The sequence below is a fragment of the Emiliania huxleyi genome (genome assembly GCF_000372725.1).
Source record: "Emiliania huxleyi CCMP1516 unplaced genomic scaffold EMIHUscaffold_58, whole genome shotgun sequence".
NCBI classification, from domain to species: domain Eukaryota; phylum Haptophyta; order Isochrysidales; family Noelaerhabdaceae; genus Emiliania; species Emiliania huxleyi.
Genome location: NW_005197648.1, coordinates 655,927 through 673,653, shown reverse-complemented (window position 1 = coordinate 673,653; position 17,727 = coordinate 655,927). Strand labels below are relative to the sequence as shown.

The window sequence follows — 17,727 nt, the reverse complement described above, 5'->3', positions numbered from 1 at the left end:
CCCTCTTACTTCCAACCGCCAGCACACCGCCAGACGGGCCAGCCTCCTCCTCCGCGGCCAGGGGCCTGCGCAGCCGCCCACGCCGTCTGCTGCGCAAGCACAGCCGAGTGGCGTGCGGGGTGTGCACGTCTAGATCTCGCACAGCCACGCGGCGGTAGACAATCAGCACGGCCACGTTCGCCAGGGCAAACGGCGAGAGGCAGGGTGTACTCGCTGATGATGCTAGCGACGAGGAGCCGAAGGTACCACGTTGTGAAAAGCTGCGGCCGAGAAGTGGGAGGCCGTCAGTGGTGGTGTGAGTGAGACGTGCTCCTTGCGCCGGCTCAACGCGCCTCTCTTCGTTAGCGTCAACGTCGACGCGGGAGCCTGGCTGGATGTCGGTGCAGTGCGCATGTCAGGTATGTGTTGTCAGCGCGCGGGTATGGCGTGGGTGCCGTGAGGGTGGGCATGCGCGTGCGACATCAATCACCAGCAGCGTAGCTGCGGGGGAGCGGGCAGGATGCACCATGCGCCACGAGCCACGAGGCAGCTGCGCTTTGACGCTACAGAATGGGAGACTCCGACAATTGCCCAAATTGCCGTTTACTATTGCGGAATATGCGGAAAGTGCGGAAAACAATGTGCGTGGGCGCGGAGGGCGTTACAATCCTGCTTCTTTCTTTCTTGGGCTTTAAAATACCCCGTCAGCAGAGTCCTCCTACGTATCTGAAAGTGCTCGAAACGAGAGTGGACCTGAGCAACGACATGACAGGGCGGGATATGCTCGCAGTGGGAGTCAGAAATGTGGTCCTTGCGCGAGGAATGCTCGATAAACTCGAGGGACCAAAATACGCGGAGAGGAGAGCGGAGTTACGCAGAAAGGCGAGAGAAGCAGCGAGAGCAAGAGATCGGCAGACGACAGCGGCGTCTCAGAACGAGGCCGAGGAGAGCGATGAGTCAGGGGAAGAGACAGCAGGAGAGAGAACGACGAGAGTGAGAAGAATGCGAGGTGGCATGAAGGTCGCTGCAAGAATTGGTGATAAACTGCGGAGAGAGATAGGAAGTGGTAGACGCCCGAGGGTGGGCGACGGCTAACACCACACTTCTCCCCTAAAATCCCTGTGTGGTGGCGGCGTACCGTCCTCCCATCCCTCCCTTGGGTTGCCTGTTTTCTTTCTTTCTTTCTTTTCTGAAAGTAGCACATAACACTGAATGAAAATGTCCATCTGTGGCGAGGGTATCGACTACCTTCCTTGCCCTCTACCTCTGGGATGGGAAGGAGTGAGCCTACCAGGTGGCCTTGAAACAACGGTTTCCGCACCGCCTCACGCATCTGCTGATTGATGCGGCCCAAGCTTGCCGCGTTAGCACTGCATCCGGCGCGGGCACCCAACGCGCTTCATTGCTGCCCGGTACGACTGTACTGATCTGGCTTGCGCACCAGTGCTGGCAGGCTCACACCATAGTGCTCCCTTGCCTGCTGGTGTAGGCAACAATACCCTTGCTGGCAAGCTTCACCTCGCGAGCTGCCTCGATGGGGTGCCGAGGCATAGAGATTAGAGTCTCGCCTACGCTGCGGCACAGACACCTGATGAGGACAGCATGATACCACATGAATCTGCCCAGTTGCAGCAAATTCTACTGAACAGTTGAGGGCTGGCGAGAGAGAGACCGTTAAGGAGCGCGAAACGCGCGAGGAAGCCGCGGGCTGCGGGCTCATATACAAGAAGAAAAAGTTGAAAACGAGACTCCTTGTTATCCATAAAAGAGCCACATACATGATATGTCAACCGGCGCACATGCGACGAGAGCGGGCGCCGTTTTTCATTGCCTATTCTAACGAGACACAGAGCAGCGGCACGGGCGTTGCCGATCGAACACGGATTGCTGAGGGCCATGCACAATTCGTGCGGTTATGGGCTGCCACCGCAAAACATGCAAACGACAGGCCACGTCACGTGCGCCACCATATCCAGCTGCGCAGCGGCAACGACTGCCGAGGCGCAGGCCGAGCCGCAGCCTACCCGATGCCCCGCCGACATGCGGCATTGGCCAAAATGCTGGGCATCTCAGGTTAAGGAAGGCAACTTGAAATAGCAAGGAGCATCCTAGAATGCAAAGGGGTAACTCCAGATGCTAGCGCATTCACGAATGCAGTTCGCATTCCAGGATGGTCGACGCATCCTGGAATGCGTGGACCATCTTTGGAATGCGGTGTGCATCTTGAAATGCGAAAAGTCAACTCGGCATTCTGAATTGAAAAATGCAATCTAAATTGATTTTTTGCAACTCAAAATGCCCTCAGCATCTCAAATTGCGGGTTCCCCGCCCCTGACGGGAGAGAGAGTGGCGGTATGTCTCCGGTGTGTCTCAACAGCGCCGACCGTCGTCGGGGAGAGTTGAGCGCGACGGAAGCGGCTCAAGAGTGGAAAAGGGGAAGCGTGGAAGAGGGGAAAGCGAGAGCGAGTGCCTTCTCGATAATACGCGTGTGCATAATCCATAAAAGAGTCGACCTCACACACTCACACAAAAACACCGCACCTTAGCGCGACTCGCGCCCAAAGGGCACTCATCTCCGGAAGAGGTCGAAGACGTTCTTTGTCCATTCGCCCGCCCGCGGCGCCGCCTCGCGGAGCGCCTCGGACGGCTCGCGCGCCGAGAAGAGCTGACGCAGCTCGGACCAGTCGCGCAGCGCGCTGAAGAGCTCCTTGTGGCGGATGCCTCGCGGCTCGTGCGGCACCACATCGAGGACGTACGCCGCCCACCCCTGCGGCAGAGGGGCGACGCGTGCGTGGGGCCTGCGCCGCCACGAGCAGCCCCGCCCCACCCCTCGTTCCGGCGCGCGCCTGCGTGTACGCGTCGTCCCAGCCGAGCCGCGCGCGCTGCAGCTGCAGGGCGGCGCGCAGCTCGTCGTGCGACAGGAAGCCGTCGCCTGGGCCACGGCAGAGCGCGGGCGGGGTGCGGGAGGGGGGCTCTGGGAGGGGCCGAGGCCGTGCGGGGCGAGTGCGTGGCGCCGTCGCGGTCGTACAGCGCCCACAGGAAGCGAAACTGCTCCTCGAGCGTCTCGGCGTCCTACGGAGGGACACCAGCTGCCTGCTACACCAGCTGCCTGCTGGGGACCAGGGCCGGGGAGGTGGCCAAGGGCGGGCGAGGCGAGGCGGCCTCGAAGTTGCGGAAGACGAGCCACTCCTGCGGAGGCGGAGGCGGAGGCGGGTGGAGGTGGCCGTACGGTGGCGGCGGCGCGGAAGGCGTGGCGGAGCGCAGAGGCAGAAGGGCGTGGTGCGGGGCGGCGGCCGGCGGCCGGCTCCTCAAAGTTGAGCCCTCCTGCGCCGCCCTCGCCGTCGCTGTCGTCGACGAGGTCGTTCGCCGCGGCGTCGAGCAGCACCAGCGACCAGGTCGCCTGCTGCACCTCGGGAGCGACGTGCCGCAGCACGGTCGCCTTGGCGCGGCCTGCAGGACATGTGTTTGGCAAGTCACAAGCCACCGTCCAGCCCTCTGCGGCAGGCCGGCAGCAGTGGCGCGGCCGAGTCGCAGCGTGTACTCGCCTGCCGCCGCCTGTGGGGCGCGGGGCGGCGCGGGGCGTCGGGTCCGTGAGGCAGACCTCTCCGCGCGGCAGCGCCTCCCTCGCCTCGACAAACTCGCGCCACAGCTCCTCCACCTGCGCCGGCGGGAGGTGCCACCGGCTCGCGAGGTCCTCGAGCGTGCGGCGCGGGGTCGGCATCTCGTCGCCGGCGCCGCGGGCGACGCCCGCGATGCAGCACTGCAGCAGCGCCGGGCCAGAGCGCTTCTGCCACGGCGACGCGTGCCGGAGCCGCCGCCGGTGCAGCGCCTGCACGTGCGCCCGCTGCGCCTGCATGGCATGGTAGACGCTGCGGCTCTGGTACGCCGCCGTCTCGTCCGTCAGATCGAGGTTGTGAAGCGTGCCCTGGTTGATCCGCTGCGCCTCGTCGGCGAGTGCGCGGGCCAGCACCTCTGCCGCCAGCTGGAAGCGGCCGCGCATCTCGAGCTCGCGCGCCGACTCGTGGGCGAGGCGCACCGAGATGGACGCGTCCGACGGGAGCTCCTCCTCGGGCGGAGGTGGAGGAGGAGGCGGCGGAGGCGCCTCGTCCTCGTCCTGCAGGCGCGCGTACGGCGGCATACTTGCCAGCCGGTGTAGTAACAAGAATTCTTGGAGGTCCACCTTCAAGCCCTGATAAATGAAAAACCCCGTGCCGCGCCGCGCCCAGACCGGAAACTCGAGCGAGCCCAAGCAGCGCCGGGACGCTCCTCTCCACCGTGATGCTCCTCGCCATCATCGTCACCACGACGTGGCTGCGGACGGGCGTCGCCCACGACATCGTGCGCCCGCTCTCCAACGTCGCCGAGATCCCTGCCTCGCCTGCCAGAAGCGGCGTCAAGCTCATCGCTGGGCAGGTGCGCGGGTAGAGCTCTCCACCATACTCTGCCGCGATCCCGGCTGCTGCGAGCACGGCGCCGCCCGGTGCGCGCGACATGACCCCTGCCGTTCCCGCGCACGCAGGTCGCCGAGGAGCACGTGGAATGCCAATGCGAAAACACGACGAATGTGCGCGCGCCTGCCGCCGCCATGCAGCCCTGCCCCTCCCCGCCGTCGATTTCGTCGCCGTCCGTGCGCGCGCCGCCGTTCACTCCGCCGCCGCCGTCGCCCCCACTTCCGCCGCCCCCGTTTTGCGCCTCGCCGCCGCCGCCGTTCTCCTTTTTCCCGCCGCCCGCGCTTCCCTCAGTCGCGCGCGTGTGCGGCTCGCCTGCGTCGCTGCCGCCCCCCCTCTCGCCGCCGCTCCCCTCACAGCCTCGTACAAGGGTGCCGCCGTCGGCGCCACAGCCTTGGCTCGCCCAAACGGTGACCCTCCCCCATCCCCCTCGGTTCGCCCCACCTTCTTCAGAACCAAATCCTCACCCCCCCCCCCCACTGCGCCCCGAATCAGGTGCCATCGCCACGTTTCCGTCGGATGAATTATGTGGAATCGTACCCCTCGGACTCGGTGGTTCTCAAACCTATTCAAAAATGGACGCTTACAGAAATCGGCAAAAATTCAACCGTCACAACAACATTGCGAGAGACGAGGAGTGACTCTTGCTCAAAGTGCACAAAGGGTGGCGCGATTTCGGTTGAAATTCGCGTCACCACTCGCCGCCTCTCGCCGCCGATCGATTACGAAGAGGAAGACCGAACTTCGCCCCAACTGCGAAACGATTGCGATTGGCGTTGGCCTGAAGGACTTGCCCCGTTGCTGAATCTCGATGCACACCTTTCGCTGCGAAATTGGGAGCTCAAACCAGGTCATGTTGCCCCATTGCGGCTTGTCGGAACACACCTTTCGGTGCGGCATTGGGCGCTGGAAGGAAATCAAGTTCAGCTGATTTCAAACGCTACCCGATACTACTACTCAGCTTCGTCTTGGGCTAGCCATAGATACCTGCTTCTTGATGAGCGCACGGAGTACTTTGAGTGGCTCTGCACCGTTCGATCACGATGCTTCCGATTGCCACCGGGCTTGGTCTCCCTCGGCGGCAACTCTGCATTTCTCAGCGGCTACGAAGCCGGCTCGGCTGTCGGATACCTCTGCGTCAAATGGGTGCGCATGCTCGTGAAGTCACCTCAGAGTTGCGCCTTTGCCATGGTGCCAACATTGATGGTACTCACGCCACTCGTCAACAACGACCCGCTGTTGGTTACGCACGGTATCGCGGCATTCCACTCAGGTGTCAAGGTCGCTTCTCTGATTGCAACAGACGGTTCCGTGCTCGTGGTTGCGACCCCGCTTGCTACAAACTTGCTCCTCGACCACTGCCTGGACTTCGTGCGACACCGCAATTCAGTTCAAGCGAAGCGCGAATTGGCAAAAAAGCGCCGAAGGCGGTTTAAGGCGCTGCGGAGGAAGGAGCTGCGATTGTACCGGCGGGGCTTTGGCGCCCACCTTGAAATTGCGTGCGGACGCTCGTACTGCTTTTTCAGAACGGAGAGTGGCAGGTTCGAATGGCTACCATCCTCGTCGACGCGCGTCGAGAGGCTCGCTCTGCTAGCGGAAGGTTGCGTTCCATGCTTTCGTCCCCCCCGCAAGCGGAACGGTCCTACTCCGCCGCCAACCTATGCGAGCTCCGAGACGCCCAATGAGGGGAGAGCTGAGGAGGAACTTGACAGCTGCCCTCTCGACGCAGATGGCTGGCCATCGGGCACAGGGACATTCTGGCCATACAGGTTTTCGGCAGAGTCGGTCGCGGGCTACAACCGTCGGATGGTAGCATATGAGGCGTACGTGGCAAAGTACCTGAACGAACCTTACGACCCTGAACGCGCGTGGGAACAAATGAGGCACGCAACAGACATCGCCGGCAGGACGACTTCCCCTTTGCGATTTCGTTGCCAGCCTTGCCTTGAGCCTCGCGTTGAGCAAGTGGGCGGTGGTGACGAATGGCCAATGGTCAACGGTAAGCTGGCTAATTTCACGAAGACAAACGCTTACAAATGGCGAGATTGGTACGTGGGAACCGAGTACTATGCCAAGTGCAAGCGTAAACATGAGACTAAGGGAGCCTGTGAAGGAGCGGATGACTACGAATGGCCCAACGAGGATGGCAGTGAAACCCAACCAGTGGAGAAAATGGAGAAAATGAGGAAGTGTGTCCATCATGCGAAGGAGTACATCCGGAACAGCAAGAAAAGAAGCTCAGAGGCACAAAAGGAAGCGGATCGTGAGCAAAATAAAAAGCGAAAGGAGCAGAGGGCCAAGGAGACTCCGCAGGGAAAGGAGGCTCGAAAGGACAAGAGCAACGACAGACGGGAAAGGCAAAATGAGAAGCGAAAGGAGGAGAGGGCCAACGAGACTACGCAGGAAAAGGAGGCTCGAAAGGACGAGAGCAACGACAGACGGGAAAGGCAAAATGAGAAGCGAAAGGAGGAGAGGGCCAACGAGACTCCGCAGGAAAGGGAGGCTCGAAAGGACAAGAGCAAGGACGGACGACACGGAGGGGGGCTGGGCAGGGTTCACCCACACGACAGGGTCCCAGGGATTCCTCTCTCGTATAGGACAGGTTGCACCCGGCGGCACGGGGGCAGGCGCGGGCCTCCTACTGGTTGCGCTCTCCTAGTTCTCCTGCTCCTGACAAGGGACAGCGACAGGCTCGCAGCACGGTGGACTCCCTATTCCACTGGCGATCTCTCTCGACTAGCGACCTTCCTCCGGCTTCTCACCAGCAGTCTCTCACTACCACGGGCACACTGACAGAGGCGGCCAAAAGGCTCACGTGGGTGGCAGGGCGGTGATAGGAGTCTCCCACTCTGTGGGCTTCGCTAGAGGTGCGGCCCCTGCGCGTGTCCTCGCCCTTGCGTGTGTGTGTGTGTGTGTGTGTGTGTGTGTGTGTGTGTGTGTGTGTGTGTGTGTGTGTGTGTGTGTGTGTGTGTGTGTGTGTGTGTGTGTGCGGGCGCTGTGCGAGCCGCCCTGAACGACCACAATGTTGAGCGCGCTCGAGCACCGAAGCACCGCGAGCGCCGGCGAGCACCACCGCCCCGCGCCTTGGCGTGGGTCGGTAGTACACGATGCGGCGCCCAGCAGCTCTATCATGCGTCGCACCCGCAGTGGCCGAGCCGACCGCCGCTCGAACTGGCGCCGAGTGGCTCCCAGATCGAGCGTGGCAGGCTCAGTCGCACCGTCGCGGGGCGAACGCGAACCGAGCCGTCGCCGTTCGCCGCAGCCGCCGGCCGCCAGCCGTCAGCCGTACAGCCGTACAGCCGTCAGCCGTCAGCTCGCAGTCGCCGTCGCTGCCGCCGCCGCAGCAGCAGTGAGCGAGCTCCTGCGTCGTGTTGCCGACGCAGTGTGGACGCGCGCCGCCCAGCGGCGAGCGAGCGTGCTCGGAGTTGGGTCGGCGCGCGCGCGGGCGGACGGCGCCTGTAAACAGACAGCCTGCACCGCCCACTCGTTCAAAATCGTAGACGAGGTAGATCCCACGTCAGCGATTGCAAATAACAAGGATTTTTCGTGAACAGGTCTGTGAAGTGTCGCTTGCAGGGCACAGCGCATCTGCCCCATATGTCTCCTCGCCTCTCTCTGCTGGTGCTCGCCATCGCGCCGCTGCTGGCGTCGGCTCACCTGAACGTGCTGGCCAACCCGCTCACCCTACCGCGCCAGTCCATGCGCGCTAGCCCGTCGCTCGCGCTCGTCGTCGGCGACAGCGCCGCGGGCGAGCTTCTCGTTGACGGCGGCCTCAACTTCCTGAGCCTGTACGGCGGCATCATCACGTTCCGCATCCTGCTCTCGTGGGTGCCGCAGGCGCAGGGCGTCTCGCTCCTCCGTCCCATCTTCACCATCTCGGACGTGTACCTCAACCTCTTCCGCGGCGTCATTCCTGCGATCGGAGGGCTCGACATCTCGCCGATCGCCGCCTTCTTTGTGCTCAACCTGCTCACCAACTCGGTCGCGTCGCTGGGCGCGCCGATGTCCGCGGCGCAGCGGCCGAGGCGCGACGTCGACTCGCGCCTGAGGAACGCGCTGCTGCGTGCCCGCGGCTTGCCCGCATCCGCCTGAGGGATGCAAGCTGCGGCGCAACCTCGCGCCGTGATAGGGCCCGCAGGGCAGGCTCCGCTGCGTACCTCGCGCGCAGAGTCCGGTCATGATGTAAGGCATGCGGTGGTGTACACGTGTCCTTGTCTCCGTTTGCCGTGAGCGGATCCGCGCGCTCTCGGGTAGCGCCGCTCGAGCGCCGGTGTGCGGCCCCGGCTCGCAATCGAGACAAAAACTACGCTGACAACATGACAAGCGGCACACACATACACGACTAGAATCTACACAGAGGGCGCGCCACTGCTCTGGCCTGCTCGGTCTCCCGGACCGGCCCCGGCGGCGGGGGGATCTCTTCCTCTCGCTCCGCTCGCTCCCCGCCCCGCGCGCGAGTCCGGGGTGGCCCACCGGTGGCGAGCCCGACACGTGATTCACTTACCGCTCCCCCATCCCTCTCAAAACTAATTAGCCTCAGAGGTCCATCAGCGCATCGCCATCGGCACTCCGGCCGCCCGCAGGCCGGCCTCGCCCTCTTGGCGCGCCGCGTCTCGCTTGGCCGCCGCCCGCGCTCCAGCATAGAGCCCCAGCAGCACGAGCCCGGCGGCGGGCGCGAATACGGACGGGACTAGGGCTCCCAAGACGACCCCCGCGCTGCTGCGTGGAGCCGCCGCCCAGAGTGCCGACTCCCCTGCCGGCGGAGGGCATCCCTCGTGCTCCGCCTCGGAAACGATGGCGCTCAGCTCGGCCTCGCCGTACCCGAGCTTCTTCAGCCCCTTCATTAGCACGGCTATGTTCTTGAAGTTTTGCCCGTCGTCGCCGTAGGCGCCGCCCACCTGACTGATGGAGAAGGCCTCCAGAATCGTGCCCTTTCCCAAGCTCATCACCAGCAGGTTGACGGTGTCGTTGTAGGTGTGCTTCTCGGTCTCGTGCCACGCCTGGCCGAGGAAGTGGACCTCGCGCCCGCCGCTGCGCGAGATGTGGTACGGACGCAGGTCCGCAAATCCGTGCGGATTGGCGTGCGTGGGCATCAGGCGAAACCGGCCATCTGGCCCGCCCTCCGACAGAGAGGTGTTCAGCGCTGCAGCAATCGTTGTGGTGACGACCTTGTTCAAGTGGATGGAAAGCTTGCAGCAAGCATTGCCGCAGGTCCCGTGGTCCGCACGGTCGCAGTCGGGCGGGTCGCAGGCGAGCAACGAGGATAGGAGGCTGAGCATTCAGGCGGCCTGCTGCAAGGCGTTCTCCGCTCTCGGCCAAGGTCAGCTGTGTTGCTTGTGATAGACCGCCAGAAAACGGTATGGTCGGATGTTGGTCATTACAAGAAACACGCTGCGTTGTCTGTTTGCTCTTTAGAAACACGCTGCAAAGCCTCCCAAGCCAATGGTGTCTAAGGGTCTCTGGCACTCCTGGATGCTTGGCCGCTCTGTGTATCTCGAGACCTCGAGAGAAGGCCGCCGCAATGCGTGTGGAGCACCTCATTCAGGCGGCAGCAAGGCGTTTCTCCGATGAGAGCCTATCGAACAGGGTGGGTTATAGGAGCGTCATTTTGTACCCACCCCCCCTACTTCGTGGGGACCCCCCCGCCGGTCGGTGGTCTGCCCCCGAGGTGGACCGGACCCCCCCTCCGGTCGGTCGCTCTCTCGGCGGGGGGGTGTGACGACCGACCCCCCCCTCGGTCGGTGTCCCGCTTGCCGTGAGCCCCCTCAATCAAACGCTCTCCCTCCTTCTCGCGAATCGCCACGGGCGCTTCGAAATCGCCGGTTTTCACTATGAAAACTAGTCACGCAGCCAAGCGCCAAGGAGACTTCTTCGCCGAGGCCCAAGCGAGCCCGACTCCACACACATATGTGGAGCATCCACGCAGTCGCAGGCCTGATCCTGCTTGCCGTGATCCTGCTTGCCGCCGCTTTGTGTACAAGCTCTGGCAGCGCTCCAGTTCTCCACAGTGCGCGCGCGCATCGTCCCTTCCAATGACTACGATGACTTGCCAGAGAGACTTGATCGACACATCGCCGCCGCCGTCACCGGGCTCATCGGCTTCCGCGAGTCGCTTCCTCAAGCGACAGCGAATGGCCTGCGAATGGCAATCGATCCGGGTGCTGGACGCCCCTCCATGAGCAACTCAGTTAGAGATACTGCAACTCAGTTAGAGATACTAATAGAGACACTAATTTATTCACAGCTGCGGCGAGCATGTGCGGTGTGACCCTCGAGCCAACCCGACCGACCCAACCCTCGGTCTGCGCTCCGACCGACCGGACCCCCCGTCCGGTCTGCGGTCTTCCGCGGCCGCCGACCGGACCCCCCCTGTGGTCGGTCGGTCTGCGCTGGGCGCTCAAACCGCGAACTCGGCCTGTTCACTACAAGATGACGCTCATATAGGGTGGTTTAGCGCCCCCTAACCCAGGGCGGTTTAGCGCCGTTTAGCCTAGACGGTCACTAAACACGAATGGTCTGCCTGGCCGAGGAGCTCGGTTTAGCACTAAACCGCCCTAAACCGGCCAAACTCGCCTCTGACTCACCGAGACGCGACCCGGGGTGGGTCGACGCCTGATGCTTGTGAGATGGATGTGCGAGTCTACGGTGCGAGGCCGCCTGTGACCTGGAGTTCGCGGATGCGGCGGTGGCGGAGGTTGCAGAGTCGATCGTAGACCGACTTAACCGTCCATCCATGTTGCCGCGCCGAGGTCCACACGAGTCTCTTGCACAGCGATCATCAAGAGGCGTTCAGCAAACATCCGGCGCAGCCGCGGCTCGGTCGCCATGAATACCTCAATGTTACCATCGATGTACCTCTTGCCCTTGTTGGTAAACACGACGCGCCCTCGCGTCCTTGCCTGCCGCGCCGCCTCGTGTGCAGCCTTTGCCACGACGAGGCGAACACGGACGAGCAGTGCTCAGCCCCGGCTAATCTGCGCGAAGCGGCACGCTGGGCTGTCGGCGTGTCGAGATGGCGGACCCAGTACTTCTGCAAGTCATCGGGCAGCTCTAGCAAGGCCAGCAGGTAAGGTAAGGTAAGGTAAGGTAAACTTCTCCACACACACGAGGTGGTGGGGCAAGGGGGTCGACCCTCGCGTCTCCACGTCTAACGACAGGAGCCCCACGGCATTAAATGTGCAAGGCCCAGTGCGCGTGGGTGAGCGGTGTGTGTGTGTGTGTGTGTGTGTGTGTGTGTGTGTGTGTGTGTGTGTGTGTGTGTGTGTGTGTGTGTGTGTGTGTGTGTGTGTCACGTCACTGCATCCTCTGTTGGTTCCTCCCGTCGCCTCTTCTTTGTTCGAATGTTTTTCAATCCATCCTTCACGAAGCCCTCCCATGTAGCTAGCGTTCTTTGCGGATGTCTCGAAATGGCCAGCACAGGCGCTGTCTGCTCGTGGCCAGCATGACTGCAGCATGCCGTGCTGAGGCAGGCCACGCGCTCGCGCTAACCCGGTAAACTGCCGCCAAAACCGGAGATAAACCAGCCCGACAAATGGTATAGGGTCTTTATTTGAGATCTCGGCTTCAGCTGTGTCTTTGCTTGTGAGGGGAACCCGGCGTCCCAACATGGTATTCCTATCTCTCTCTCTCGCAAGCCGAGCCGAACGCGCCCCTCGGGGGGCCGTACCGCCGCATGTCTTATTCGCACCCTAGGGCAACGACTGCATTCAAGCCTTGAAATTCTTTTTGTTAGTGCGCGAAGACGACGATGCCTCCGGCCCGTCCATACTCCTCCGTGCCGCGGCCGAGATGATTGTAGACGAGGCGGAACGCGACAGCCACATTGACGCAGCCGAGGCGCTGCTCGGGCTAATTCCGAGCGTGGACCTGGAGACCAGCATCATTCATGGGCACTGGCTACTTTTCTTCAGAGCTGGGAGGGCGACTCCCAGTGCGACCCAGTGCTGGCGCCCCATGGCCGTCCCGCGCCGCCCGCACCAGCTGCGCGCCTCTCGCACTACCAGAGCCAGCCGCATATCCACTCACGCCACGACGCGCGCGCCGCAGCACACCTCACCAGCACACCTGCGCCTTTTTGCGCCCTGTGCAGGATCTGCACACTGCTTCTGGCATCTCACAAGCGGCTGTACCAGGACGCGCCGCGAGTGCGACGCAGATCCGGCACCGCGCAGGCGCGCCCGCACGCCCGCACGCGCGCGTTCATCCGCTCTCTGCTGCACAGACTGCCAGCCTGCCTGCACACACAGCATACAGCACCATGTGCACGCATACGCCTAACGACGCAGCCCGCACCCCACAACAATAGCCTCACCACGCCGTCTCGCGCTCACACCGCCAGCAACGTTTGCTCCTGACCCGGAGGAGGTCTCTGGAACTGAACCGATGAGCGGCTTAATGTACATCGGGTGGCAGGAGTCCGCACCCCCCTCACCCCCCCGGGCACCTGACACATTCGTGGCCCGCGTGGTCGGTAAACACGTCTCATCGCCATCCCGGTTGCCGTGTGTGGGGGTGTGGTACGGCTCTAGGTAAGGTTGCTGCTCGGACGCCACCCCAATGCCCAAAATATCATTAAGAAAATCGTCACCATGCAACTGACTCAACACCAACAACGTCAACGAAAAAAATGTGTTGATATCACTATGTATGTATGTATGTATGTAGTAAGGTGAAGAACAGCCAGGCTCGGACTGGACACCAACACGGTAACTATGCGTGGACGCTGGACAGATGATGACGGCACGCACGAGCGACACACAGACACAAACAGGCTCACAAGACACACAGCCAGCTGGCTGCCACACACCCTGAGTTGGCGTACACATAACTCAAGGCCACATCCTCCCTGTCGCCCCCCCCAGCACTCCACGGTGCCAAGAGTACAAACAAGGGCACAACGACACATGTATGTAGAGAGGGCGTAAAGATTTTTTGTCAGCAGTCAGGGTACAGGGAGGGGAAACTGGAAACGAATCGGAAACGAATCGGAGCCCGGAAACGCATATGAGCAAGAACGTCGAATATAGGAAGAACGAGATGGATATGGACGATATAACCTGGTATCGGGACGCAATTATCCGGCACTCCACGAACGCTCTTTATAATGAACGACACATACACACGACTCATCGAGCTCGTGCACCTCACCTACCCTCTCTCGGGGAGAAGCAAAGCGATGAATGGTTGCGGCACCGGCGACGCATGGCAGGCTGGTCATGACGCAGTTATCCTGGGTGTTGTGTGCTGTTAGAGTGACTCTCTGTGTGTCAGGGATAGTCAGGGCCGTCCATCAGAGACAGGCGGAGCGCTCGAGTCCGCAACCATCTTCCCAAACCACTCCATTCGAGAGTGGTAGCAAAAGCAATAGCCAGGGTGACCTGGGAGCGGTGCGCGTGCGTGGTCGGTGCACGGTGGCGGGGGGCACGAGGGGGCGAGGTGGGCGACTCTGACAACTGATAAATCAGGAGGGAGCGATTTCCGATTTTTTCTTTTTCGATGTGTCGGTTCGCAGTAAGATACAGACGCCGCCGTCACATAAAAAATAAAAAGAGAAGAAGACAGCAACGCCGTCAGAAAGGAAGAAAACAGACAACCCAAGGGAGGGATGGGAGGACGGCACGCCGCCACCACACAAGGGAGGCGTCACACATCGTACGATCGCAGAGTTTCTTGGGAACTAGCCGGGGCAGTCGGAGATGTGGCAACTCCGTGCACTAACGGTCGGCCGTCAGAAAACACGCCTCCGTGGCTCGGGTTACACCAATCCTCGCTACCCAACGCGGCCAAAGGATATCCACCTCGAGAACGCCTGTTTTTTCTTTAACCCTCCCCTAGCTTCAACCCCCGCACAGGCGGGCACCTCTCTGGGGACGATGTTCATGAGAGCTGAGCCTGCAACACCGCGCGCGTTTTCTTTCGAATAGAAAGAAGAAAGACTGACACGTCAAACTTTAACTTACCGTACGCGCGCGCGGAGACGGCGCCCGGCATCGGTGGCGTCCGCGGGCGGCCACGTCGCATGTGAGAGTAACGCGCGAGAGAGGTAGTCGCGCCCGGCCAGCGCATCCAGAATAGAAGGATCTAGACATGCATGAGAAACTTTCGCGCAGAGTCTGCGCGCCTGCTCGTGCGCGCCTGGCCCGTTGAGAGCTAGAGACAAACAGACACAAGGAGCATGCCGCTCGGGTTCACACGGCTCAACTACCTCACCCGCCGCCCGCGGCCGCACACGAACCGGCCGCACACACCGCCGCGCCGAGCTGAGTGTGAAGTATCTTACGGCACCTTCGTGTGGCTACAGCTAGTCGCCCCGCGCAGCCTCGTGCTCCGGCGGCGGCCCTCTCCGACTCCGTCGGCTCCGCCTCCTTCACTGCGGCGGGGCGGCGCTGCCGCGCCCACTGCCACCGCGCGTGCGGCCCCGACCCCTGCCGCTGCCTCCACCCAGAGCACCGTCATGCGCATGCAAAACGCCGATCAAAACGCCGATCAGCACGACTCGCTCACCTGCCTGCTCGTGCTCCCTGCACCCGTGACCGCGCTCGTCCTCAGCGCCGCTCCGCGACCCGTGGACGGCGTCCGCTTTGTCGATGGCGTGAGCCTCGGGCCAGAGGCGGCCGCGCGTGCCGACAGCGTCGTGCTCCACCGATCGAACTACGACGCGTCGGTCGGCGGCGACGCGGCCGCCGAGGCACGGCTCGCGCTCGTGCGCCGCCTCTCGGCGCAGCTCCCGCTGATTGGCTCTCTCGAGCGAGTCCTGCTCTTTGCCGACCGGGCGGCGCTCGCCACCCGGCTCGCCGCGCTCGCGCCATCGCCGCACACGCGCCAGCCCCGCTTCGCCATCGCCAGGGAGGGCGACGACGCGGCCGCGGTCGCCGCGCGATCCGGGCTCGAGCCACCCCTCGTGTGCAAGCCCCTCCTCGCGTGCGGCGCGGCGAGGTCGCACGATCTCGCGGTGGTGCTGCGGCTGGAGGGGCTGGCGGAGCTGGCGCTGCCGCTGCTGCTGCAGGCCTACGTGCCGCACGGCGCCTCCCTGCTCAAGGCGTGCTGCGTCGGAGACACGACGCACTGCGAGCTGCGCCCGTCGCTGCCGGACCTCCGCCTCGGCGCTCCACCGCCCGCGGGCTGCCCGACCCTCGTGCGCTTCAACACGCAGCGGCCGCCACCGCCCGCCGAGCTCTTCGGCGCCGCCGCCGCACCCGCGGCCAGCGGCGCCGCCGCCGCGGCCTCTGCTCGACAGCCCGAGGCGGCGCAGCTGGCGGCCAGCTTGGCGAGGGAGCTCGGCGTCGCGCTGCTCGGGGTGGACCTGATCGCGCCGCTGGGAGGCGGAGCCCTGCTCGTCATCGACGTCAACTACATGCCCGCCACGAGCCTCAAGCTCGCCGGCAGCGGACGCGCGCTCGCCACCCTCGCGCGGAAGACGCTCGAAGAGGCTGCGGGTGATCGCGGTCGCAGCGCAGAGCGAACCACCGCCGAGCAGCGTACACGGGCGTCATCAGAGGTGAGGTGACGTTGGGGCCGGCGGTTTCTGTCTCAGGAAAATTCTTTTTCATCGTCCACATGCTCGTCGAGTGCGTTCACATGAACGCACAACCCCGGGGCGCCCGTCGTCTTTGAGCGCGTTCACAGCCGGAGCGGCTCCGTGAACAGCGCCGTGCGCACCTCACGGAGGGTACATCGACCCTCGCCGCCCGCCGCCGCCCGCGAGCGTCGTCGCCTACCTTACGAGTGGCTTCGTTTCTTGAATTCTTTTTCTTTAGACAGCCCCGGGTGCGGTCAGTGGTGGGCTGGAGCGGTGTGGTGCGGCGTGGCGATGGTTGCCCGCAAGAAGGCTGGCGAGGATGACGCGCGCCAAGTCGTCCACCAGATGTGCCTACGCTCGCTCAAGCGGACCTACGGCATGTACCTCAGCAACTACGGGCAGCGGCCGCCGCCGCTCGAGTCGGGGCGCGCTCACATGTTGCATGTGCCCTCCTCCCCCGCCGCGCAAACGCCTCCCTTGAGCGCCGGCCGCGGCTGCGCACAGGCGTGCGCTCAAGCTGGCGGCCAAGGTGGCGGGCGAGTACAGCATGGTGAAGGACATGCCTCCGCCCGGCAGCGGGGCCGGACCTGGTGCCGCCGTCACCAAGCTGCTCACAAACGGCGCGGCGGGCGGCGCAAACGGCGGCGCGTCGGGCGGCGCGGCGGGCGGCGCGTCGGGCGGCGCGGCGGGCAGCGGGAAGCTGATGCTGACGGGGCCGGGGGCGGGCAGCAGCGCTGGCGGCGCCGTCGTCGCGCCGAGCAGCAGCGGCGGCAGCAGCGCGGTGCCGCCGGGCAGCACGCGGCTGGTTCCCCGTCGGCGGGAGGCGAGGCATGACCTGCCGAAGCCGGAGTGGCACGCGCCGTGGAAGCTGATGCGCGTCATCTCCGGCCACCTCGGCTGGGTGCGTTGCGTCGCCGTCGACCCGACCAACCAGTGGTATGCGACTGGCTCTGCGGACCGGACAATCAAGGTTTGGGACCTGGCGTCGGGGACGCTGAAGCTGACGCTGACGGGGCACATCTCGACGATCCGAGGGCTGGCCGTGTCGGACCGCTCGCCCTACCTCTTCTCCGCCGGAGAGGACAAGATGGCGCCAGACTATAGCCGAGACTAGCCGAGACTAGCCGGGGAGGCCAATGTGAGGCTAATGCGGTGCGCTGCCGCCGCCTCGCGTGTTGCCGTGGAGGAGCCCTCCCGGAGCCTTTCCGGAGCCGTCCTGCAGGTGCGCTGCTGGGACCTGGAGTACAACCGCGTCATCCGAGACTACCACGGCAAGAGCCCAACCCAACCCGCAACCAGCCCCACCCCCAGCCCTCCCCTCCCCCCCTCCATGCTACCCCCCTCCAGCCCTCCCCCTCCAGCCCGTTTTGGGGCCGCCCCTCCCTTCCAACTTACCCCCCCCCCCCCCCTCCCCCCCCCCCCCCTCCTCCTTCCCACGTCGCAGGCCACCTCAGCGGCGTCTACTCCCTCTCCCTCCACCCCACCCTCGACCTGCTCTGCACGGGAGGGCGCGACTCCGTCGTCCGCGTCTGGGACATCCGCACAAAGGCAAACGTGCACACGCTGACGGGGCACAACCAGACTGTGGTCGGGCTGGCGACGCAGGCGGCTGCGGCGAGAGGGTAGGGCGGTGTGCCTCGGGCAGGGGCCCCCTGACTCGCTCCGCCACTTTGCCAGGCGCTTGAGCCGCAGGTCATCTCGGGGTCGATGGACTCGACCATCCGGCTCTGGGACCTCGTCGCAGGCACTCAGCTGCCCCCCTCCTCCTCCCCCCCGCCTCTC

The 17,727-nt window shown here is 63.8% G+C and overlaps 4 protein-coding genes across 4 annotated transcripts in view; 2 read left to right on the top strand and 2 right to left on the bottom strand.

Annotated features, from left to right (window-relative positions):
• Positions 1-2,455: 2,455 nt before the first annotated feature.
• On the bottom strand, positions 2,456-4,123 carry EMIHUDRAFT_452236 (hypothetical protein). The gene is made up of 3 exons (XM_005764850.1): positions 3,581-4,123; positions 3,335-3,472; positions 2,456-2,746 (listed from the first exon to the last, which is right to left on the bottom strand). The coding sequence occupies exons 1-3, from the start codon at positions 4,115-4,117 to the stop codon at positions 2,549-2,551; spliced, it is 873 nt and encodes a 290-aa protein (XP_005764907.1). The 5' UTR covers positions 4,118-4,123; the 3' UTR covers positions 2,456-2,548.
• Positions 4,124-8,034: 3,911 nt separating this feature from the next.
• EMIHUDRAFT_437401 (hypothetical protein) lies at positions 8,035-9,735 on the bottom strand. The gene has a single exon (XM_005764849.1). It carries the CDS (start codon positions 9,704-9,706, stop codon positions 8,975-8,977), a length of 732 nt encoding a protein of 243 aa, XP_005764906.1. The 5' UTR covers positions 9,707-9,735; the 3' UTR covers positions 8,035-8,974.
• A 1,866-nt stretch (positions 9,736-11,601) lies between these two features.
• EMIHUDRAFT_213772 (hypothetical protein) lies at positions 11,602-12,781 on the top strand (the record flags this gene model as incomplete). Its single annotated transcript, XM_005764848.1, has 4 exons — positions 11,602-11,625; positions 12,120-12,367; positions 12,517-12,571; positions 12,713-12,781. The coding sequence occupies 4 exons, from the start codon at positions 11,602-11,604 to the stop codon at positions 12,779-12,781; spliced, it is 396 nt and encodes a 131-aa protein (XP_005764905.1).
• A 2,099-nt stretch (positions 12,782-14,880) lies between these two features.
• The window catches only part of EMIHUDRAFT_104329 (hypothetical protein), a gene marked incomplete at both ends in the record, with an annotated part of 3,628 nt that continues 781 nt past the window's right edge, over positions 14,881-17,727 (top strand). Inside the window, 5 exons of the mRNA XM_005764847.1 lie at positions 14,881-15,924; positions 16,204-16,382; positions 16,450-16,989; positions 17,168-17,187; positions 17,390-17,529. Of these exons, the coding sequence (XP_005764904.1) occupies positions 14,881-15,924; positions 16,204-16,382; positions 16,450-16,989; positions 17,168-17,187; positions 17,390-17,529 (1,923 nt within the window). The remainder of the gene's footprint in view (positions 15,925-16,203; positions 16,383-16,449; positions 16,990-17,167; positions 17,188-17,389; positions 17,530-17,727) is intronic.